The sequence below is a fragment of the Oncorhynchus kisutch genome, linkage group LG11 (assembly GCF_002021735.2).
Source record: "Oncorhynchus kisutch isolate 150728-3 linkage group LG11, Okis_V2, whole genome shotgun sequence".
NCBI classification, from domain to species: Eukaryota; Metazoa; Chordata; class Actinopteri; order Salmoniformes; family Salmonidae; genus Oncorhynchus; species Oncorhynchus kisutch.
The window spans coordinates 90,869,753-90,895,407 of NC_034184.2; the positions used below are offsets into that span (position 1 = coordinate 90,869,753).

A 25,655-nucleotide genomic window follows, 5' to 3' on the forward strand; every position below is an offset into this window, starting at 1 on the left:
GCCCTGTGAGTGTGCAGAGACAGGATGTGTAGTGTGTAGGGCCCTGTGAGTGTGCAGAGACAGGATGTGGTAGTGTGTAGGGCCCTGTGAGTGTGCAGAGACAGGGTGTGTAGTGTCTAGGGCCCTGTGAGTGTGCATAGAGACAGGGTGTGTAGGGCCCTGTGAGTGTGCAGAGACAGGATGTGTAGTGTGTAGGGCCCTGTGAGTGTGCAGAGACAGGGTCTGTAGTGTGTAGGGCCCTGTGAGTGTGCAGAGACAGGATGTGTAGTGTGTAGGGCCCTGTGAGTGTGCAGAGACAGGATGTGTAGTGTGTAGGGCCCTGTGAGTGTGCAGAGACAGGATGTGTAGTGTGTAGGGCCCTGTGAGTGTGCAGAGACAGGGTGTGTAGTGTGTAGGGCCCTGTGAGTGTGCATAGAGACAGGGTGTGTAGTGTGTAGGGCCCTGTGAGTGTGCAGAGACAGGATGTGTAGTGTGTAGGGCCCTGTGAGTGTGCAGAGACAGGGTGTGTAGTGTGTAGGGCCCTGTGAGTGTGCAGAGACAGGTGTGTAGTGTGTAGGGCCCTGTGAGTGTGCAGAGACAGGGTGTGTAGTGTGTAAGGCCCTGTGAGTGTGCATAGAGACAGGGTGTGTAGTGTGTAGGGCCCTGTGAGTGTGCAGAGACAGGGTGTGTAGTGTGTAGGGCCCTGTGAGTGTGCATAGAGACAGGGTGTGTAGTGTGTAGGGCCCTGTGAGTGTGCAGAGTCAGGATGTGTAGTGTGTAGGGCCCTGTGAGTGTGCAGAGACAGGATGTGTAGTGTGTAGGGCCCTGTGAGTGTGCATAGAGACAGGGTGTGTAGTGTGTAGGGCCCTGTGAGTGTGCAGAAACAGGGTGGGTAGTGTGTAGGGCCCTGTGAGTGTGCAGAGACAGGGTGTGTAGTGTGGTAGGGCCCTGTGAGTGTGCATAGAGACAGGGTGTGTAGTGTGTAGGGCCCTGTGAGTGTGCAGAGACAGGATGTGTAGTGTGTAGGGCCCTTTGAGTGTGCATAGAGACAGGGTGTGTAGGGCCCTGTGAGTGTGCAGAGACAGGATGTGTAGTGTGTAGGGCCCTGTGAGTGTGCATAGAGACAGGGTGTGTAGTGTGTAGGGCCCTGTGAGTGTGCAGAGACAGGATGTGTAGTGTGTAGGGCCCTGTGAGTGTGCAGAGACAGGATGTGTAGTGTGTAGGGCCTTGTGAGTGTGCAGAGACAGGATGTGTAGTGTGTAGGGCCCTTGAGTGTGCATAGAGACAGGGTGTGTAGTGTGTAGGGCCCTGTGAGTGTGCAGAGACAGGATGTGTAGTGTGTAGGGCCCTGTGAGTGTGCATAGAGACAGGATGTGTAGTGTGTAGGGCCCTGTGAGTGTGCATAGAGACAGGGTGTGTAGTGTATAGGGCCCTGTGAGTGTGCATAGAGACAGGATGTGTAATGTGTAGGGCCCTGTGAGTGTGCATAGAGACAGGGTGTGTAGTGTATAGGGCCCTGTGAGTGTGCATAGAGACAGGGTGTGTAGTGTGTAGGGCCCTGTGAGTGTGCATAGAGACAGGATGTGTAGTGTGTAGGGCCCTGTGAGTGTGCAGAGACAGGATGTGTAGTGTGTAGGGCCCTGTGAGTGTGCAGAGACAGGATGTGTAGTGTGTAGGGCCCTGTGAGTGTGCAGAGACAGGGTATGTAGTGTGTAGGGCCCTGTGAGTGTGCATAGAGACAGGGTGTGTAGTGTGTAGGGCCCTGTGAGTGTGCAGAGACAGGATGTGTAGTGTGTAGGGCCCTGTGAGTGTGCAGAGACAGGGTGTGTAGTGTGTAGGGCCCTGTGAGTGTGCAGAGACAGGGTGTGTAGTGTGTAGGGCCCTGTGAGTATGCAGAGACAGGATGTGTAGTTTGTAGGGCCCTGTGAGTGTGCAGAGACAGGATGTGTAGTGTATAGGGCCCTGTGAGTGTGCAGAGTCAGGATGTGTAGTGTGTAGGGCCCTGTGAGTGTGCAGAGACAGGATGTGTAATGTGTAGGGCCCTGTGAGTGTGCAGAGACAGGGTGTGTAGTGTGTAGGGCCCTGTGAGTGTGCATAGAGACAGGGTGTGTAGTGTGTAGGGCCCTGTGAGTGTGCAGAGACAGGGTGGGTAGTGTGTAGGGCCCTGTGAGTGTGCATAGAGACAGGGTGTGTAGGGCCCTGTGAGTGTGCAGAGACAGGACGTGTAGTGTGTAGGGCCCTGTGAGTGTGCAGAGACAGGGTGTGTAGTGCGTAGAGCCCTGTGAGTGTGCAGAGACAGGATGTGTAGTGTGTAGGGCCCTGTGAGTGTGCAGAGACAGGGTGTGTAGTGTGTAGGGCCCTGTGAGTGTGCATAGAGACAGGGTGTGTAGTGTGTAGGGCCCTGTGAGTGTGCAGAGACAGGGTGTGTAGTGTGTAGGGCCCTGTGAGTGTGCAAGAGACAGGGTGTATAGTGTGTAGGGCCCTGTGAGTGTGCAGAGACAGGTGTGTAGTGTGTAGGGCCCTGTGAGTGTGCAGAAGAAAGGATGTGTAGTGTGTAGGGCCCTGTGAGTGTGCAGAGACAGGATGTGTAGTGTGTAGGGCCCTGTGAGTGTGCAGAGACAGGGTGTGTAGTGTGTAGGGCCCTGTGAGTGTGCATAGAGACAGGGTGTGTAGTGTGTAGGGCCCTGTGAGTGTGCAGAGACAGGATGTGTAGTGTGTAGGGCCCTGTGAGTGTGCAGAGACAGGGTGTGTAGTGTGTAGGGCCCTGTGAGTGTGCAGAGACAGGGTGTAGTGTGTAGGGCCCTGTGAGTGTGCAGAGACAGGGTGTGTAGTGTGTAGGGCCCTGTGAGTGTGCAGAGACAGGGTGGGTAGTGTGTAGGGCCCTGTGAGTGTGCAGAGACAGGGTGTGTAGTGTGTAGGGCCCTGTGAGTGTGCAGAGACAGGATGTGTAGTGTGTAGGGCCCTGTGAGTGTGCAGAGACAGGGTGTGTAGTGTGTAGGGCCCTGTGAGTGTGCAGAGACAGGATGTGTAGTGTGTAGGGCCCTGTGAGTGTGCAGAGACAGGATGTGTAGTGTGTAGGGCCCTGTGAGTGTGCAGAGACAGGATGTGTAGTGTGTAGGGCCCTGTGAGTGTGCAGAGACAGGGTGTGTAGTGTGTAGGGCCCTGTGAGTGTGCATAGAGACAGGGGGTGTGTAGGGCCCTGTGAGTGTGCAGAGACAGGATGTGTAGTGTGTAGGGCCCTGTGAGTGTGCAGTGACAGGATGTGTAGTGTGTAGGGCCCTGTGAGTGTGCAGAGACAGGATGTGTAGTGTGTAGGGCCCTGTGAGTGTGCAGAGACAGGGTGTGTAGTGTGTAGGGCCCTGTGAGTGTGCAGAGACAGGGTGTGTAGTGTGTAGGGCCCTGTGAGTGTGCAGAGACAGGGTGTGTAGTGTGTAGGGCCCTGTGAGTGTGCAGAGACAGGGTGTGTAGTGTGTAGGGCCCTGTGAGTGTGCAGAGACAGGGTGTGTAGTGTGTAGGGCCCTGTGAGTGTGCAGAGACAGGGTGGGTAGTGTGTAGGGCCCTGTGAGTGTGCAGAGACAGGGTGTGTAGTGTGTAGGGCCCTGTGAGTGTGCATAGAGACAGGGTGTAGGGCCCTGTGAGTGTGCAGAGACAGGATGTGTAGTGTGTAGGGCCCTGTGAGTGTGCATAGAGACAGGGTAGGTAGTGTGTAGGGCCCTGTGAGTGTGCAGAGACAGGATGTGTAGTGTGTAGGGCCCTGTGAGTGTGCAGAGACAGGATGTGTAGTGTGTAGGGCCCTGTGAGTGTGCAGAGACAGGGTGTGTAGTGTGTAGGGCCCTGTGAGTGTGCAGAGACAGGATGTGTAGTGTGTAGGGCCCTGTGAGTGTGCAGAGACAGGATGTGTAGTGTGTAGGGCCCTGTGAGTGTGCAGAGACAGGATGTGTAGTGTGTAGGGCCCTGTGAGTGTGCAGAGACAGGGTGTGTAGTGTGTAGGGCCCTGTGAGTGTGCATAGAGACAGGGTGTGTAGGGCCCTGTGAGTGTGCAGAGACAGGATGTTTAGTGTGTAGGACCCTGTGAGTGTGCAGTGACAGGATGTGTAGTGTGTAGGGCCCTGTGTGTGTGCAGAGACAGGATGTGTAGTGTATAGGGCCCGTGTGAGTATGCAGAGACAGGATGTGGTAGTGTGTAGGGCCCTGTGAGTGTGCATAGAGACAGGGTGTGTAGGGCCCTGTGAGGTGTGCAGAGACAGGATGTGTAGTGGGTAGGGCCCTGTGAGTGTGCAGAGACAGGGTGTGTTAGTGTGTAGGGGCCCTGTGAGTGTGCAGAGACAGGATGTGTAGTGTGTAGGGCCCTGTGAGTGTGCAGAGACAGGATGTGTAGTGTGTAGGGCCCTGTGAGTGTGCAGAGACAGGATGTGTAGTGTGTAGGGCCCTGTGAGTGTGCAGAGACAGGATGTTGTAGTGTGTAGGGCCCTGTGAGTGTGCAGAGACAGGGTGTGTAGTTGTGTAAGGGCCCTGTGAGTGTGCATAGAGACAGGGTGTGTAGTGTGTATGGCCCTGTGAGTGTGCAGAGACAGGATGTGTAGTGTGTAGGGCCCTGTGAGTGTGCAGAGACAGGGTGTGTAGTGTGTAGGGCCCTGTGAGTGTGCAGAGGACAGGGTGTGTAGTGTGTAGGGCCCTGTGAGTGTGCAGAGACAGGGTGTGTAGTGTGTAAGGCCCTGTGAGTGTGCATAGAGACAGGGTGTGTAGTGTGTAGGGCCCTGTGAGTGTGCAGAGACAGGGTGTGTAGTGTGTAGGCCCTGTGAGTGTGCATAGAGACAGGGTAGGTAGTGTGTAGGGCCCTGTGAGTGTGCAGAGTCAGGATGTGTAGTGTGTAGGGCCCTGTGAATGTGCAGAGACAGGATGTGTAGTGTGTAGGGCCCTGTGAGTGTGCATAGAGACAGGGTGTGTAGGGCCCTGTGAGTGTGCAGAGACAGGATGTGTAGTGTGTAGGGCCCTGTGAGTGTGCAGAGGACAGGGTGTGTAGTGTGTAGGGCCCTGTGAGTGTGCATAGAGACAGGGTGTGTAGTGTGTAGGGCCCTGTGAGTGTGCAGAGACAGGGTGTGTAGTGTGTAGGGCCCTGTGAGTGTGCATAGAGACAGGGTGTGTAGTGTGTAGGGCCCTGTGAGTGTGCAGAGACAGGGTGTGTAGTGTGTAGGGCCCTGTGAGTGTGCAGAGACAGGATGTGTAGTGTGTAGGGCCCTGTGAATGTGCAGAGACAGGATGAGTAGGGCCCTGTGAGTGTGCAAAGACAGGATGTGTAGTGTTTAGGGCCCTGTGAGTGTGCAGAGAAAGGGTGTGTAGTGTGTAGGGCCCTGTGAGTGTGCATAGAGACAGGGTGTGTAGGGCCCTGTGAGTGTGCAGAGACAGGATGTGTAGTGTGTAGGACCCTGTGAGTGTGCAGAGACAGGGTGTGTAGTGTGTAGGGCCCTGTGTGTGTGCAGAGACAGGATGTGTAGTGTATAGGGCCCTGTGAGTGTGCAGAGACAAGATGTGTAGTGTGTAGGGCCCTGTGAGTGTGCAGAGACAAGATGTGTAGTGTTTAGGGCCCTGTGAGTGTGCAGAGAAAGGGTGTGTAGTGTGTAGGGCCCTGTGAGTGTGCATAGAGACAGGGTGTGTAGGGCCCTGTGAGTGTGCAGAGACAGGATGTGTAGTGTGTAGGACCCTGTGAGTGTGCAGAGACAGGGTGTGTAGTGTGTAGGGCCCCGTGTGTGTGCAGAGACAGGATGTGTAGTGTATAGGGCCCTGTGAGTGTGCAGAGACAAGATGTGTAGTGTGTAGGGCCCTGTGAGTGTGCATAGACAGGATGTGTAGTGTGTAGGGCCCTGTGAGTGTGCAGAGACAGGATGTGTAGTGTGTAGGGCCCTGTGAATGTGCAGAGACAGGGTGGGTAGTGTGTAGGGCCCTGTGAGTGTGCATAGAGACAGGGTGTGTATGGCCCTGTGAGTGTGCAGAGACAGGACGTGTAGTGTGTAGGGCCCTGTGAGTGTGCAGAGACAGGGTGTGTAGTGTGTAGGGCCCTGTGAGTGTGCAGAGACAGGATGTGTAGTGTGTAGGGCCCTGTGAGTGTGCAGAGACAGGATGTGTAGTGTGTAGGGCCCTGTGAGTGTGCAGAGACAGGGTGTGTAGTGTGTAGGGCCCTGTGAGTGTGCAGAGACAGGATGTGTAGTGTGTAGGGCCCTGTGAGTGTGCAGAGACAGGATGTGTAGTGTGTAGGGCCCTGTGAATGTGCAGAGACAGGATGTGTAGTGTGTAGGGCCCTGTGAGTGTGCAGAGACAGGATGTGTAGTGTGTAGGGCCCTGTGAGTGTGCATAGAGACAGGGTGTGTAGGGCCCTGTGAGTGTGCAGAGACAGGATGTTTAGTGTGTAGGACCCTGTGAGTGTGCAGAGACAGGGTGTGTAGTGTGTAGGGCCCTGTGTGTGTGCAGAGACAGGATGTGTAGTGTATAGGGCCCTGTGAGTGTGCAGAGACAGGATGTGTAGTGTGTAGGGCCCTGTGAGTGTGCAGAGACAGGATGTGTAGTGTGTAGGGCCCTGTGAATGTGCAGAGACAGGATGTGTAGTGTGTAGGGCCCTGTGAGTGTGCAGAGAGACAGGGTGTGTAGGGCCCTGTGAGTGTGCAGAGACAGGATGTGTAGTGTGTAGGGCCCTGTGAGTGTGCAGGGCCCTGTGAGTGTGCAGAGACAGGGTGTGTAGTGTGTAGGGCCCTGTGAGTGTGCAGAGACAGGGTGTGTAGTGTGTAGGGCCCTGTGAGTGTGCATAGAGACAGGGTTTGTAGTGTGTAGGGCCCTGTGAGTGTGCAGAGACAGGGTGGGTAGTGTGTAGGGCCCTGTGAGTGTGCATAGAGACAGGGTTTGTAGGGCCCTGTGAGTGTGCAGAGACAGGATGTGTAGTGTGTAGGGCCCTGTGAGTGTGCAGAGACAGGGTGTGTAGTGTGTAGGGCCCTGTGAGTGTGCAGAGACAGGATGTGTAGTGTGTAGGGCCCTGTGAGTGTGCAGAGACAGGATGTATAGTGTGTAGGGCCCTGTGAGTGTGCAGAGACAGGGTGTGTAGTGTGTAGGGCCCTGTGAATGTGCAGAGACAGGATGTGTAGTGTGTAGGGCCCTGTGAGTGTGCAGAGACAGGATGTGTAGTGTATAGGGCCCTGTGAGTGTGCAGAGACAGGATGTGTAGTGTGTAGGGCCCTGTGAGTGTGCATAGAGACAGGGTGTGTAGGGCCCTGTGAGTGTGCAGAGACAGGATGTGTAGTGTGTAGGGCCCTGTGAGTGTGCAGAGACAGGGTGTGTAGTGTGTAGGGCCCTGTGAGTGTGCAGAGACAGGATGTGTAGTGTGTAGGGCCCTGTGAATGTGCAGAGACAGGATGTGTAGTGTGTAGGGCCCTGTGAGTGTGCAGAGACAGGATGTGTAGTGTTTAGGGCCCTGTGAGTGTGCAGAGAAAGGGTGTGTAGTGTGTAGGGCCCTGTGAGTGTGCATAGAGACAGGGTGTGTAGGGCCCTGTGAGTGTGCAGAGACAGTATGTTTAGTGTGTAGGACCCTGTGAGTGAGCAGTGACAGGGTGTGTAGTGTGTAGGGCCCTGTGAGTGTGCAGAGACAGGATGTGTAGTGTGTAGGGCCCTGTGAGTGTGCAGAGACAGGGTGTGTAGTGTGTAGGGCCCTGTGAGTGTGCAGAGACAGGATGTGTAGTGTGTAGGGCCCTGTGAATGTGCAGAGACAGGATGTGTAGGGCCCTGTGAGTGTGCAAAGACAGGATGTGTAGTGTTTAGGGCCCTGTGAGTGTGCAGAGAAAGGGTGTGTAGTGTGTAGGGCCCTGTGAGTGTGCATAGAGACAGGGTGTGTAGGGCCCTGTGAGTGTGCAGAGACAGGATGTGTAGTGTGTAGGACCCTGTGAGTGTGCAGAGACAGGGTGTGTAGTGTGTAGGGCCCTGTGTGTGTGCAGAGACAGGATGTGTAGTGTATAGGGCCCTGTGAGTGTGCAGAGACAGGATGTGTAGTGTGTAGGGCCCTGTGAGTGTGCATAGACAGGATGTGTAGTGTGTAGGGCCCTGTGAGTGTGCAGAGACAGGATGTGTAGTGTGTAGGGCCCTGTGAATGTGCAGAGACAGGATGTGTAGTGTGTAGGGCCCTGTGAGTGTGCAGAGAGACAGGGTGTGTAGGGCCCTGTGAGTGTGCAGAGACAGGATGTGTAGTGTGTAGGGCCCTGTGAGTGTGCAGAGACAGGATGTGTAGTGTGTAGGGCCCTGTGAGTGTGCAGAGACAGGGTGTGTAGTGTGTAGGGCCCTGTGAGTGTGCATAGAGACAGGGTGTGTAGTGTGTAGGGCCCTGTGAGTGTGCAGAGACAGGGTGTGTAGTGTGTAGGGCCCTGTGAGTGTGCATAGAGACAGGGTGTGTAGTGTGTAGGGCCCTGTGAGTGTGCAGAGACAGGATGTGTAGTGTGTAGGGCCCTGTGAGTGTGCAGAGACAAGGTGTGTAGTGTGTAGGGCCCTGTGAGTGTGCAGAGACAGGATGTGTAGTGTGTAGGGCCCTGTGAGTGTGCAGAGACAGGATGTGTAGTGTGTAGTGCCCTGTGAGTGTGCAGAGACAGGGTGTGTAGTGTGTAGGGCCCTGTGAGTGTGCATAGAGACAGGGTGTGTAGGGCCCTGTGAGTGTGCAGAGACAGGATGTGTAGTGTGTAGGGCCCTGTGAGTGTGCAGAGACAGGGTGTGTAGTGTGTAGGGCCCTGTGAGTGTGCAGAGACAGGATGTGTAGTGTGTAAGGCCCTGTGAGTGTGCAGAGACAGGATGTGTAGTTTGTAGGGCCCTGTGAATGTGCAGAGACAGGATGTGTAGTGTGTAGGGCCCTGTGAGTGTGCAGAGACAGGATGTGTAGTGTGTACGGCCCTGTGAGTGTGCAGAGACAGGGTGTGTAGTGCCCTGTGAGTGTGCATAGAGACAGGGTGTGTAGGGCGCTGTGAGTGTGCAGAGACAGGATGTGTAGTGTGTAGGGCCCTGTGAGTGTGCAGAGACAGGATGTGTAGTGTATTGGGCCCTGTGAGTTTGCAGAGACAGGGTGTGTAGTGTGTCGGGCCCTGTGAGCGTGCATAGAGACAGGGTGTGTAGTGTGTAGGGCCCTGTGAGTGTGCATAGAGACAGGGTGTGTAGTGTGTAGGGCCCTGTGAGTGTGCATAGAGACAGGGTGTGTAGTGTGTAGGGCCCTGTGAGTGTGCATAGAGATAGGGTGTGTAGTGTGTAGGGCCCTGTGAGTGTGCATAGAGACACGGTGTGTAGTGTGTAGGGCCCTGTGAGTGTGCAGAGACAGGATGTGTAGTGTGTAGGGTGTCCTGTGAGTGTGCAGAGACAGGATGTGTAGTGTGTAGGGCCCTGTGAGTGTGCAGAGACAGGTTGTGTAGTGTGTAGGGCCCTGTGAGCGTGCATAGAGACAGGATGTGTAGTGTGTAGGGCCCTGTGAGTGTGCATAGAGACAGGGTGTGTAGTGTGTAGGGCCCTGTGAGTGTGCATAGAGACAGGGTGTGTAGTGTGTAGGGCCCTGTGAGTGTGCATAGAGACAGGGTGTGTAGTGTGTAGGGCCCTGTGAGTGTGCATAGAGATAGGGTGTGTAGTGTGTAGGGCCCTGTGAGTGTGCATAGAGACACGGTGTGTAGTGTGTAGGGCCCTGTGAGTGTGCAGAGACAGGATGTGTAGTGTGTAGGGCCCTGTGAGTGTGCAGAGACAGGGTGTGTGGTGTGTAGGGCCCTGAGAGTGTGTTGGAGTGTCAGTGTGTTACTTAGTGCAAAAGACAATTGCATTGTTTTTCTTCATTGGTTAAGTTTTTAGTAATGCAGAGAGAGGATGTGTAGTGTGTAGGGCCCTGTGAGTGTGCAGAGACAGGATGTGTAGTGTGTAGGGTGTCCTGTGAGTGTGCAGAGACAGGATGTGTAGTGTGTAGGGCCCTGTGAGTGTGCAGAGACAGGTTGTGTAGTGTGTAGGGCCCTGTGAGCGTGCATAGAGACAGGATGTGTAGTGTGTAGGGCCCTGTGAGTGTGCATAGAGACAGGGTGTGTAGTGTGTAGGGCCCTGTGAGTGTGCATAGAGACAGGGTGTGTAGTGTGTAGGGCCCTGTGAGTGTGCATAGAGATAGGGTGTGTAGTGTGTAGGGCCCTGTGAGTGTGCATAGAGACACGGTGTGTAGTGTGTAGGGCCCTGTGAGTGTGCAGAGACAGGATGTGTAGTGTGTAGGGCCCTGTGAGTTTGCAGAGACAGGGTGTGTGGTGTGTAGGGCCCTGAGAGTGTGTTGGAGTGTCAGTGTGTTACTTAGTGCAAAAGACAATTGCATTGTTTTTCTTCATTGGTTAAGTTTTTAGTAATTCCTCTCTTGGTTTTTGAGATATTTTCATCTTTATAGGGAGTAGAAAATATCATGGCTATATACAGGAAGTAGAAAATAACATGGCTATATACAGGAAGTAGAGAATAACATGGCTATATACAGGAAGTAGAAAATAGCATGGCTATATACAGGGAGTATAAAATAACATGGCTATATACAGGAAGTAGAAAATAGCATGGCTATATACAGGAAGTAGAAAATAACATGGCTATATACAGGAAGTAGAAAATAACAAAGTGACTAGACATCAGGATAGATAATAGACAGTAACAGCAGTATACTGTAGGTAGGGGTAAAGGATAGGAAATAGACAGTAACAGCAGTATACTGTAGGTAGGGGTAAAGGATATATAATAGACAGTAACAGCAGTATACTGTAGGTAGGGGTAAAGGATAGATAATAGACAGTAACAGCAGAATACTGTAGGTAGGGGTAAAGGATAGATAATAGACAGTAACAGCAGTATACTGTAGGTAGGGGTAAAGGATAGATAATAGACAGTAACAGCAGGATACTGTAGGTAGGCAGCTCCTTTGTCTTGCTGATACCTGGCATCAAACTGCCAGTTCTCTGACCTCCTCCCTATAAGCTGTCTCATTGTTGTCAGTGATCAGGCCTACCACCATCATGTTGTCCGCAAACTTAATGATGGTTTAAGAGTCGTACTTGGCCACGTAGTCGTGTGTGAACAAGGAGTACAGGAGGGGGCTAAGCACGCATCCCTGAGGGGCCCCTGTGTTTAGGGCCCTTACCACCTGGGGACGGCTCGTCAGAAAGTCCAGGATCTAGTTGCAAAGGGAGGTGTTCAGTCCCAGGGTCCTTAGCTTAGTGATGAGCTTTGAGGGCACTATGGTGTTGAACGCTAAGCTGTAGTCAATGAACAGCATTCTCACATAGGTGCTCCTCTTGTCCAGGTAGGAGAGGGCAGTGTGGAGTGCATTTGAGATTGCTTCATCTGTTTATCTGTTGGTACGGTATGTGAATTGGAGTAGGTCTAGGGTTTCTGGGATGATGGTGTTGATGTGAGACATGACCAGCCTTTCAAAACACTTCATGGCTACAGCTGGTAGCCAGCTACATATCACCCTGCATCCCGCTGCTGACTTGCCTCTGAAACTAAGCATTGTGGGTCCTGGTCGGTCCCTGGATGGGAGACCAGATGCTGCTGGAAGTGGTGTTGGAGGGCCAGTAGGAGGCACTATTTCTTCGGGTCAAAAACAAAAGATTGGGGATGTTACTCTGTGTAGGGTGCCGCCTTTCAGATGGGACGTTAAACGGGTGTCATGACTCGCTGTGGTCACTAAAGATCACATGGAATAGGGGTGTTAACCCTGGTGTCCTGTATAAATTCCCAAGCTGGCCCTCATACCATGGCCACCTAATCATCCCAGGCTTCCAATTGGCTGATTCAGGGTGTTAGAGGAAAGGAACACCAAGGTACATCCCAAATGCCTCCCTATATAGTGCACTACTGTTGACCAGGGCCCTATTCCCAATATAGTGCAATACTTTAGACAAGGGCCCTATTCCCTATGTAGTGCACTACTTTTGACCAGGACCTATAGAGAATAAGGTGCCATTTGGGATGCATGCCTCATTCATCACTACTAAGCATCACTCTGCTTTGGGTCATCTATGCTTCAGTCATTACACACCACAGACCTTCAGACTGTGAGATATTAAGGCTTCTGTTGAAGCTGTTGGCTGAAAGCTCATTTATAAATCCATATGCTTCAGTATCTCACTGTGTTTCGATAAGCTCTTTAGAAATCCTTTCCATTGTCATGGTGGTTATTGAGGATTGAGAAAATGCTTTGTTCTCCCTCCGTATCCCTCCACAGTGTCAGAGAACCAAAAGGTTTCATTATTATTTCATTCATTCATCAATTAGTGGTCATTCTTTCTCCATTTCTCAATTCCATAGACAGTGGAAGTTCTTTGGTCACACTGGATGTAACATGTCGTGTGTGTCTCCCCTAGGAAACTCCACTGCACTAGGAACTACATCCACATGCACCTGTTTGTGTCATTCATCTTGAAGGCCATCGCTGTGTTTACGAAGGATGTGGTTCTGTACCAGGTCGGAGAGGTTGACAACTGCTCCCCAGGATCCGTAAGTAGACAGCCCGTGTCTGTGGGTGTGTGTAAGTATATGTGTGTGTGAGTGTGTGTGTGTTAATTGTACCAACCTTTAAATAGAGAAAAACCTCCATGTTCCAACATTATAATCCATCTTGTTGAACATGTCTGTATTTCAAACACTTCTCAAATCAAATCAAACTTTATTTTTCACATGCGCCGAAGACCTTACTGTGAAATGCTTACTTACAAGCCCTTAACCAACAGTGCGGTTCAAGAAAGAGTTAAGAAAATATTTACCAAATAAAGTAAAAAATAATAAAAAGTAACCCAATAAAATAACAATACATAGGCTATATACAGGGGGTACCAGTACTGATTCAATGTGCGGGGTATAGGTTAGTAATGAGGCTATATACAGGGGGTACCAGTACTGATTCAATGTGCGGGGTATAGGTTAGTAATGAGGCTATATACAGGGGGTACCAGTACTGATTCAATGTGCGGGGTATAGGTTAGTAATGAGGCTATATACAGGGGGTACCAGTACTGATTCAATGTGCGGGGTATAGGTTAGTAATGAGGCTATATACAGGGGGTACCAGTACTGATTCGATGTGCGGGGTATAGGTTAGTAATGAGGCTATATACAGGGGGTACCAGTACTGATTCGATGTGCGGGGTATAGGTTAGTAATGAGGCTATATACAGGGGTTACCAGTACTGATTCAATGTGCGGGGTATAGGTTAGTAATGAGGCTATATACAGGGGGTACCAGTACTGATTCGATGTGCGGGGTATAGGTTAGTAATGAGGCTATATACAGGGGGTACCAGTACTGATTCAATGTGCGGGGTATAGGTTAGTAATGAGGCTATATACAGGGGGTACCAGTACTGATTCAATGTGCGGGGTATAGGTTAGTAATGAGGCTATATACAGGGGGTACCAGTACTGATTCGATGTGCGGGGTATAGGTTAGTAATGAGGCTATATACAGGGGGTACCAGTACTGATTCGATGTGCGGGGTATAGGTTAGTAATGAGGCTATATACAGGGGGTACCAGTACTGATTCAATGTGCGGGGTATAGGTTAGTAATGAGGCTATATACAGGGGGTACCAGTACTGATTCGATGTGCGGGGTATAGGTTAGTAATGAGGCTATATACAGGGGGTACCAGTACTGATTCGATGTGCGGGGTATAGGTTAGTAATGAGGCTATATACAGGGGGTACCAGTACTGATTCGATGTGCGGGGTATAGGTTAGTAATGAGGCTATATACAGGGGGTACCAGTACTGATTCGATGTGCGGGGTATAGGTTAGTAATGAGGCTATATACAGGGGGTACCAGTACTGATTCAATGTGCGGGGTATAGGTTAGTAATGAGGCTATATACAGGGGGTACCAGTACTGATTCAATGTGCGGGGTATAGGTTAGTAATGAGGCTATATACAGGGGGTACCAGTACTGATTCGATGTGCGGGGTATAGGTTAGTAATGAGGCTATATACAGGGGGTACCAGTACTGATTCGATGTGCGGGGTATAGGTTAGTAATGAGGCTATATACAGGGGGTACCAGTACTGATTCAATGTGCGGGGTATAGGTTAGTAATGAGGCTATATACAGGGGGTACCAGTACTGATTCAATGTGCGGGGTATAGGTTAGTAATGAGGCTATATACAGGGGGTACCAGTACTGATTCAATGTGCGGGGTATAGGTTAGTAATGAGGCTATATACAGGGGGTACCAGTACTGATTCAATGTGCGGGGTATAGGTTAGTAATGAGGCTATATACAGGGGTTACCAGTACTGATTCAATGTGCGGGGTATAGGTTAGTAATGAGGCTATATACAGGGGGTACCAGTACTGATTCGATGTGCGGGGTATAGGTTAGTAATGAGGCTATATACAGGGGGTACCAGTACTGATTCAATGTGCGGGGTATAGGTTAGTAATGAGGCTATATACAGGGGGTACCAGTACTGATTCAATGTGCGGGGTATAGGTTAGTAATGAGGCTATATACAGGGGGTACCAGTACTGATTCGATGTGCGGGGTATAGGTTAGTAATGAGGCTATATACAGGGGGTACCAGTACTGATTCGATGTGCGGGGTATAGGTTAGTATGAGGCTATATACAGGGGGTACCAGTACTGATTCAATGTGCGGGGTATAGGTTAGTAATGAGGCTATATACAGGGGGTACCAGTACTGATTCGATGTGCGGGGTATAGGTTAGTAATGAGGCTATATACAGGGGGTACCAGTACTGATTCAATGTGCGGGGTATAGGTTAGTAATGAGGCTATATACAGGGGGTACCAGTACTGATTCGATGTGCGGGGTATAGGTTAGTAATGAGGCTATATACAGGGGGTACCAGTACTGATTCGATGTGCTGGGTATAGGTTAGTAATGAGGCTATATACAGGGGGTACCAGTACTGATTCGATGTGCGGGGTATAGGTTAGTAATGAGGCTATATACAGGGGGTACCAGTACTGATTCAATGTGCGGGGTATAGGTTAGTAATGAGGCTATATACAGGGGGTACCAGTACTGATTCGATGTGCGGGGTATAGGTTAGTAATGAGGCTATATACAGGGGGTACCAGTACTGATTCAATGTGCGGGGTATAGGTTAGTAATGAGGCTATATACAGGGGGTACCAGTACTGATTCGATGTGCGGGGTATAGGTTAGTAATGAGGCTATATACAGGGGGTACCAGTACTGATTCGATGTGCTGGGTATAGGTTAGTAATGAGGCTATATACAGGGGGTACCAGTACTGATTCGATGTGCGGGGTATAGGTTAGTAATGAGGCTATATACAGGGGGTACCAGTACTGATTCAATGTGCGGGGTATAGGTTAGTAATGAGGCTATATACAGGGGGTACCAGTACTGATTCGATGTGCGGGGTATAGGTTAGTAATGAGGCTATATACAGGGGGTACCAGTACTGATTCAATGTGCAGGGTTCAGGTTAGTCGAGGTAATTTGTACATGGAGGTAGGGGTGAAGTGGCTATGCATAGATAATAAACAGAGAGTAGCAGCAGTGTACAAAACAAATGGAGGGGGGGTCAATGTAATAGTCCAGTGGTCAGTTGATTAGTTGTTCAGCAGTCTGATGGTTTAGGGGTAAAGCTGTTGAGGAGCCTTTTGGTCCTAGACTTGGCGCTCCGGTACCGCTTGCCGTGCGGTAGCAGAGAAAACAGTCTTTGACTTGGCTGACTGGACGCTCTCTCAATTTTTTGGGCTTTCCTCTGACACTGCCGAGTATATAGGTCCTGGATGGCAGGAAGCTTGGACCCAGTGATGTACTCACTACCCTCTGCAACGCCTTACAGTCAGATGCCAAGCAGTTGCCATACCAGGCAGTGATGCAACTGGTCAGGATGCTCTCGTGGTGCAGCTGTAGAGCTTTTTGAGCATCAGAATCTTTATATCTATGTGTGTTGTCAGGTGGACTGATACTGTATATCTCTGCCAGGTGGACTGATACTGTATATCTCTGTCAGGTGGACTGATACTGTATATCTCTGTCAGGTGGACTGATACTGTATATCTCTGTCAGGTGGACTGATACTTATATCTCTGTCAGGTGGACTGATACTGTATATCTCTGTCAGGTGGACTGATACTGTATATCTCTGTCAGGTGACTATACTGTATATCTCTGTCAGGTGGACTGATACTTTATATCTCTGTCAGGTGGACTGATACTGTATATCTCTGCCAGGTGGACTGATACTGTATATCTCTGTCAGGGTGGACTGATACTGTATATCTCTGTCAGGTGGACTGATACTGTATATCTCTGTCAGGTGGACTTGATACTTTATATCTCTGTCAGGTGGACTGATACTGTATATCTCTGTCAGGTGGACTGATACTGTATATCTCTGTCAGGTGGACTGATACTGTATATCTCTGTCAGGTGGACTGATACTGTATATCTCTGTCAGGTGGACTGATACTGTATATCTCTGTCAGGTGGACTGATACTGTATATCTCTGTCAGGTGGACTGATACTGTATATCTCTGTCAGGTGGACTGATACTGTATATCTCTGTCAGGTGGACTGATACTGTATATCTCTGTCAGGTGGACTGATACTGTATATCTCTGTCAGGTGGACTGATACTGTATATCTCTGTCAGGTGGACTGATACTGTATATCTCTGTCAGGTGGACTGATACTGTATATCTCTGTCAGGTGGACTGATACTGTATATCTCTGTCAGGTGGACTGATACTGTATATCTCTGTCAGGTGGACTGATACTTTATATCTCTGTCAGGTGGACTGATACTGTATATCTCTGTCAGGTGGACTGATACTGTATATCTCTGTCAGGTGGACTGATACTGTATATCTCTGTCAGGTGGACTGATACTGTATATCTCTGTCAGGTGGACTGATACTGTATTATCTCTGTCAGGTGGACTGATACTGTATATCTCTGCCAGGTGGACTGATACTGTATATCTCTGTCAGGTGGACTGATACTGTATATCTCTGTCAGGTGGACTGATACTGTATATCTCTGTCAGGTGGACTGATACTGTATATCTCTGTCAGGTGGACTGATACTGTATATCTCTGTCAGGTGGACTGATACTGTATATCTCTGTCAGGTGGACTGATACTGTATATCTCTGTCAGGTGGACTGATACTGTATATCTCTGTCAGGTGGACTGATACTGTATATCTCTGTCAGGTGGACTGATACTGTATATCTCTGTCAGGTGGACTGATACTGTATATCTCTGTCAGGTGGACTGATACTGTATATCTCTGTCAGGTGGACTGATACTGTATATCTCTGTCAGGTGGACTGATACTGTATATCTCTGTCAGGTGGACTGATACTTTATATCTCTGTCAGGTGGACTGATACTGTATATCTCTGTCAGGTGGACTGATACTGTATATCTCTGTCAGGTGGACTGATACTGTATATCTCTGTCAGGTGGACTGATACTGTATATCTCTGTCAGGTGGACTGATACTTTATATCTCTGCCAGGTGGACTGATACTGTAATCTCTGTCAGGTGGACTGATACTGTATATCTCTGTCAGGTGGACTGATACTGTATATCTCTGTCAGGTGGACTGATACTGTATATCTCTGTCAGGTGGAACTGATACTGTATATCTCTGTCAGGTGGACTGATACTGTATATCTCTGTCAGGTGGACTGATACTGTATATCTCTGTCAGGTGGACTGATACTGTATATCTCTGTCAGGTGGACTGATACTGTATATCTCTGTCAGGTGGACTGATACTGTATATCTCTGTCAGGTGGACTGATACTGTATATCTCTGTCAGGTGGACTGATACTGTATATCTCTGCAGGTGGACTGATACTGTATATCTCTGTCAGGTGGACTATACTGTATATCTCTGTCAGGTGGACTGATACTGTATATCTCTGTCAGGTGGACTATACTTTATATCTCTGTCAGGTGGACTGATACTGTATATCTCTGTCAGGTGGACTGATACTGTATATCTCTGTCAGGTGGACTGATACTGTATATCTCTGTCAGGTGGACTGATACTTTATATCTCTGTCAGGTGGACTGATACTGTATATCTCTGTCAGGTGGACTGATACTGTATATCTCTGTCAGGTGGACTGATACTGTATATCTCTGTCAGGTGGACTGATACTGTATATCTCTGTCAGGTGGACTGATACTGTATATCTCTGTCAGGTGGACTGATACTGTATATCTCTGTCAGGTGGACTGATACTTTATATCTCTGTCAGGTGGACTGATACTGTATATCTCTGTCAGGTGGACTGATACTGTATATCTCTGTCAGGTGGACTGATACTGTATATCTCTGTCAGGTGGACTGATACTGTCATATCTCTGTCAGGTGGACTGATACTGTATATCTCTGTCAGGTGGACTGATACTGTATATCTCTGTCAGGTGGACTGATACTTATATCTCTGTCAGGTGGACTGATACTGTATATCTCTGTCAGGTGGACTGATACTGTATATCTCTGTCAGGTGGACTGATACTGTATATCTCTGTCAGGTGCTGATACTGTATATCTCTGTCAGGCACACTATATCTCTGTCAGGTGGACTGATACTGTATATCTCTGTCAGGTGGACTGATACTTTATATCTCTGTCAGGTGGACTGATACTGTATATCTCTGTCAGGTGACTGATACTGTATATCTCTGTCAGGTGGACTGATACTGTATATCTCTGTCAGGTGGACTGATACTGTATATCTCTGTCAGGTGGACTGATACTGTATATCTCTGTCAGGTGGACTGATACTTTATATCTCTGTCAGGTGGACTGATACTGTATATCTCTGTCAGGTGGACTGATACTGTATTATCTCTGTCAGGTGGACTGATACTGTATATCTCTGTCAGGTGGACTGATACTGTATATCTCTGTCAGGTGGACTGATACTGTATATCTCTGTCAGGTGGACTGATACTTTATATCTCTGCCAGGTGGACTGATACTGTATATCTCTGTCAGGTGGACTGATACTGTATATCTCTGTCAGGTGGACTGATACTTTATATCTCTGTCAGGTGGACTGATACTGTATATCTCTGTCAGGTGGACTGATACTGTATATCTCTGTCAGGTGGACTGATACTGTATATCTCTGTCAGGTGGACTGATACTGTATATCTCTGTCAGGTGGACTGATACTGTATATCTCTGTCAGGTGGACTGATACTTTATATCTCTGCCAGGTGGACTGATACTGTATATCTCTGTCAGGTGGACTGATACTGTATATCTCTGTCAGGTGGACTGATACTGTATATCTCTGTCAGGTGGACTGATACTGTATATCTCTGTCAGGTGGACTGATACTGTATATCTCTGTCAGGTGGACTGTACTGTATATCTCTGTCAGGTGGACTGATACGATATCTCTGTCAGGTGGACTGATACTGTATATCTCTGTCAGTGGACGATACTGTATATCTCTGTCAGGTGGACTGATACTGTATATCTCTGTCAGGTGGACTGATACTGTATATCTCTGTCAGGTGGACTGATACTGTATATCTCTGTCAGGTGGACTGATACTGTATATCTCTGTCAGGTGGACTGATACTTTATATCTCTGTCAGGTGGACTGATACTGTATATCTCTGTCAGGTGGACTGATACTGTATATCTCTGTCAGGGTGCTGATACTGTATATCTCTGTCAGGTGGACTATACTTTATATCTCTGTCAGGTGGACTGATACTGTATATCTCTGTCAGGTGACTGATACTGTATATCTCTGTCAGGTGGACTGATACTGTATATCTCTGTCAGGTGGACTGATACTGTATATCTCTGTCAGGTGGACTGATACTGTATATCTCTGTCAGGTGGACTGATACTGTATATCTCTGTCAGGTGGACTGATACTGTATATCTCTGTCAGGTGGACTGATACTGTATATCTCTGTCAGGTGGACTGATACTGTATATCTCTGTCAGGTGGACTGATACTGTATATCTCTGTCAGGTGGACTGATACTTTATATCTCTGTCAGGTGGACTGATACTGTATATCTCTGTCAGGTGGACTGATACTGTATATCTCTGTCAGGTGGACTGATACTGTATATCTCTGTCAGGTGGACTATACTTTATATCTCTGTCAGGTGGACTGATACTGTATATCTCTGTCAGGTGGACTGATACTGTATATCTCTGTCAGGTGGACTGATACTGTATATCTCTGTCAGGTGGACTGATACTGTATATCTCTGTCAGGTGGACTGATACTGTATATCTCTGTCAGGTGGACTGATACTTTATATCTCTGTCAGGTGGACTGATACTGTATATCTGTCAGGTGGACTGATACTGTATATCTCTGTCAGGTGGACTGATACTGTATATCTCTGTCAGGTGGACTGATACTGTATATCTCTGTCAGGTGGACTGATACTGTATATCTCTGTCAGGTGGACTGATACTGTATATCTCTGTCAGGTGGACTGATACTGTATATCTCTGTCAGGTGGACTGATACTGTATATCTCTGTCAGGTGGACTGATACTGTATATCTCTGTCAGGTGGACTGATACTGTATATCTTCTGTCAGGTGGACTATACTGTATATCTCTGTCAGGTGGACTGATACTGTATATCTCTGTCAGGTGGACTGATACTGTATATCTCTGTCAGGTGGACTGATACTGTATATCTCTGTCAGGTGGACTGATACTGTATATCTCTGTCAGGTGGACTGATACTGTTTATCTCTGTCAGGTGGACTGATACTGTATATCTCTGTGTTAATATGTGGACTGATACTGTATATCTCTGTCAGGTGGACTGATACTGTATATCTCTGTGTTAATATGTGGACTGATACTGTATATCTCTGTCAGGTGGACTGATACTGTATATCTCTGTCAGGTGGACTGATACTGTATATCTCTGTGTTAATATGTGGACTGATACTGTATATCTCTGTCAGGTGGACTGATACTGTATATCTCTGTGTTAATATGTGGACTGATACTGTATATCTCTGTCAGGTGGACTGATACTGTATATCTCTGTCAGGTGGACTGATACTGTATATCTCTGTCAGGTGGACTGATACTGTATATCTCTGTCAGGTGGACTGATACTGTATATCTCTGTGTTAATATGTGGACTGATACTGTATATCTGTGCCAGGTGGACTGATACTGTATATCTCTGTCAGGTGGACTGATACTGTATATCTCTGTCAGGTGGACTGATACTGTATATCTCTGTGTTAATATGTGGACTGATACTGTATATCTCTGTCAGGTGGACTGATACTGTATATCTCTGTGTTAATATGTGGACTGATACTGTATATCTCTGTCAGGTGGACTGATACTGTATATCTCTGTCAGGTGGACTGATACTGTATATCTCTGTCAGGTGGACTGATACTGTAATATCTCTGCCAGGTGGACTGATACTGTATATCTCTGCCAGGTGGACTGATACTGTATATCTCTGTCAGGTGGACTGATACTGTATATCTCTGTCAGGTGGACTGATACTGTATATCTCTGTCAGGTGGACTGATACTGTATATTCTCTGTGTTAATATGTGGACTGATACTGTATATCTCTGTCAGGTGGACTGATACTGTATATCTCTGACAGGTGGACTGATACTGTATATCTCTGACAGGTGGACTGATACTGTATATCTCTGTCAGGTGGACTGATACTGTATATCTCTGTCAGGTGGACTGATACTGTATATCTCTGTCAGGTGGACTGATACTGTATATCTCTGTGTTAATATGTGGACTGATACTGTATATCTCTGTCAGGTGGACTGATACTGTATATCTCTGACAGGTGGACTGATACTGTATATCTCTGTCAGGTGGACTGATACTGTATATCTCTGCCAGGTGGACTGATACTGTATATCTCTGCCAGGTGGACTGATACTGTATATCTCTGTGTTAATATGTGGACTGATACTGTATATCTCTGCCAGGTGGACTGATACTTTATATCTCTGTCAGGTGGACTGATACTGTATATCTCTGTGTTAATATGTGGACTGATACTGTATATCTCTGTCAGGTGGACTTGATACTGTATATCTCTGACAGGTGGACTGATACTGTATATCTCTGTCAGGTGGACTGATACTGTATATCTCTGTCAGGTGGACTGATACTGTATATCTCTGTCAGGTGGACTGATACTGTATATCTCTGTCAGGTGGACTGATACTGTATATTCTCTGTCAGGTGGACTGATACTGTATATCTCTGTCAGGTGGACTGATACGGTATATCTCTGTCAGGTGGACTGATACTGTATATCTCTGTCAGGTGGACTGATACTGTATATCTCTGTCAGGTGGACTGATACTGTATATCTCTGTCAGGTGGACTGATACTGTATATCTCTGTCAGGTGGACTGATACTGTATATCTCTGTCAGGTGGACTGATACTGTATATCTCTGTCAGGTGGACTGATACTTGTATATCTCTGTCAGGTGGACTGATTATCTCTGTCAGGTGGACTGATACTGTATATCTCTGTCAGGTGGACTGATACTGTATATCTCTGTCAGGTGGACTGATACTTTATATCTCTGTCAGGTGGACTGATACTGTATATCTCTGTCAGGTGGACTGATACTGTATATCTCTGTCAGGTGGACTGATACTGTATATCTCTGCCAGTGGACTGATACTGTATATCTCTGTCAGGTGGACTGATACTGTATATCTCTGTCAGGTGGACTGATACTTTATATCTCTGTCAGGTGGACTGATACTGTATATCTCTGTCAGGTGGACTGATACTGTATATCTCTGTCAGGTGGACTGATACTGTATATCTCTGTCAGGTGGACTGATACTGTATATCTCTGTCAGGTGGACTGATACTTATATCTCTGTCAGGTGGACTGATACTGTATATCTCTGTCAGGTGGACTGATACTGTATATCTCTGTCAGGTGGACTGATACTGTATATCTCTGTCAGGTGGACTGATACTGTATATCTCTGTCAGGTGGACTGATACTGTATATCTCTGTCAGGTGGACTGATACTGTATATCTCTGTCAGGTGGACTGATACTGTATATCTCTGTCAGGTGGACTGATACTGTATATCTCTGTCAGGTGGACTGATACTGTATATCTCTGTCAGGTGGACTGATACTGTATATCTCTGTCAGGTGGACTGATACTGTATATCTCTGTCAGGTGGACTATACTTTATTCTCTGTCAGGTGGACTGATACTGTATATCTCTGTCAGGTGGACTGATACTGTATATCTCTGTCAGGTGGACTATACTTTATATCTCTGTCAGGTGGACTGATACTGTATATCTCTGCCAGGTGGACTGATACTGTATATCTCTGTCAGGTGGACTGATACTTTATATCTCTGTCAGGTGGACTGATACTGTATATCTCTGTCAGGTGGACTGATACTGTATATCTCTGTCAGGTGGACTGATACTGTATATCTCTGCCAGGTGGACTGATACTGTATATCTCTGTCAGGTGGACTGATACTGTATATCTCTGTCAGGTGGACTGATACTGTATATCTCTGCCAGGTGGACTGATACTGTATATCTCTGTCAGGTGGACTATACTTTATATCTCTGTCAGGTGGACTGATACTGTATATCTCTGCCAGGTGGACTGATACTGTATATCTCTGTCAGGTGGACTATACTTTATATCTCTGTCAGGTGGACTGATACTGTATATCTCTGTCAGGTGGACTATACTTTATATCTCTGTCAGGTGGACTGATACTTTATATCTCTGTCAGGTGGACTGATACTGTATATCTCTGTCAGGTGGACTGATACTGTATATCTCTGTCAGGTGGACTGATACTGTATATCTCTGCCAGGTGGACTGATACTGTATATCTCTGTCAGGTGGACTGATACTGTATATCTCTGTCAGGTGGACTGATACTGTATATCTCTGCCAGGTGGACTGATACTGTATATCTCTGTCAGGTGGACTATACTTTATATCTCTGTCAGGTGGACTGATACTGTATATCTCTGCCAGGTGGACTGATACTGTATATCTCTGTCAGGTGGACTATACTTTATATCTCTGCCAGGTGGACTGATACTGTATATCTCTGCCAGGTGGACTGATACTGTATATCTCTGTCAGGTGGACTATACTTTATATCTCTGTCAGGTGGACTGATACTGTATATCTCTGCCAGGTGGACTGATACTGTATATCTCTGTCAGGTGGACTATACTTTATATCTCTGTCAGGTGGACTGATACTTTATATCTCTGTCAGGTGGACTGATACTGTATATCTCTGTCAGGTGGACTGATACTGTATATCTCTGTCAGGTGGACTATACTGTATATCTCTGTCAGGTGGACTGATACTTTATATCTCTGTCAGGTGGACTGATACTGTATATCTCTGTCAGGTGGACTGATACTGTATATCTCTGTCAGGTGGACTGATACTGTATATCTCTGTCAGGTGGACTGATACTGTATATCTCTGTCAGGTGGACTGATACTGTATATCTCTGTCAGGTGGACTATACTGTATATCTCTGTCAGGTGGGACTGATACTGTATATCTCTGTCAGGTGGACTGATACTGTATATCTCTGTCAGGTGGACTGATACTGTATATCTCTGTCAGGTGGACTGATACTGTATATCTCTGTCAGGTGGACTATACTTTATATCTCTGTCAGGTGGACTGATACTGTATATCTCTGTCAGGTGGACTGATACTGTATATCTCTGTCAGGTGGACTGATACTGTATATCTCTGTCAGGTGGACTGATACTGTATATCTCTGCCAGGTGGACTGATACTGTATATCTCTGTCAGGTGGACTGATACTGTATATCTCTGTCATGTGGACTGATACTGTATATCTCTGTCAGGTGGACTATACTGTATATCTCTGTCAGGTGGACTGATACTGTATATCTCTGGCCAGGTGGACTGATACTGTATATCTCTGTCAGGTGGACTGATACTGTATATCTCTGTCAGGTGGACTGATACTGTATATCTCTGTCAGGTGGACTATACTGTATATCTCTGTCAGGTGGACTGATACTGTATATCTCTGCCAGGTGGACTGATACTGTATATCTCTGTCAGGTGGACTGATACTGTATATCTCTGTCAGGTGGACTATACTGTATATCTCTGTCAGGTGGACTGATACTGTATATCTCTGTCAGGTGGACTGATACTGTATATCTCTGTCAGGTGGACTGATACTGTATATCTCTGTCAGGTGGACTGATACTGTATATCTCTGTCAGGTGGACTGATACTGTATATCTCTGTCAGGTGGACTGATACTTTATATCTCTGTCAGGTGGACTGATACTTTATATCTCTGTGTTAATATGTGGACTGATACTGTATATCTCTGTCAGGTGGACTGATACTGTATATCTCAGTGTTAATATGTGGACTGATACTTTATATCTCTGTGTTAATATGTGGACTGATACTGTATATCTCTGTCAGGTGGACTGATACTGTATATCTCTGTCAGGTGGACTGATACTGTATATCTCTGTCAGGTGGACTGATACTGTATATCTCTGTCAGGTGGACTGATACTGTATATCTCTGTCAGGTGGACTGATACTGTATAT

General features: G+C 47.9%; 1 protein-coding gene across 1 annotated transcript in view; it reads left to right on the forward strand.

Moving 5' to 3' along the window:
- Positions 1-25,655, forward strand: part of vipr1b (vasoactive intestinal peptide receptor 1b) — a 207,728-nt gene that overhangs the window by 148,458 nt on the left and 33,615 nt on the right. The window contains exon 5 of the mRNA XM_031836478.1: positions 12,360-12,492. Within this exon, the coding sequence (XP_031692338.1) occupies positions 12,360-12,492 (133 nt within the window). The remainder of the gene's footprint in view (positions 1-12,359; positions 12,493-25,655) is intronic.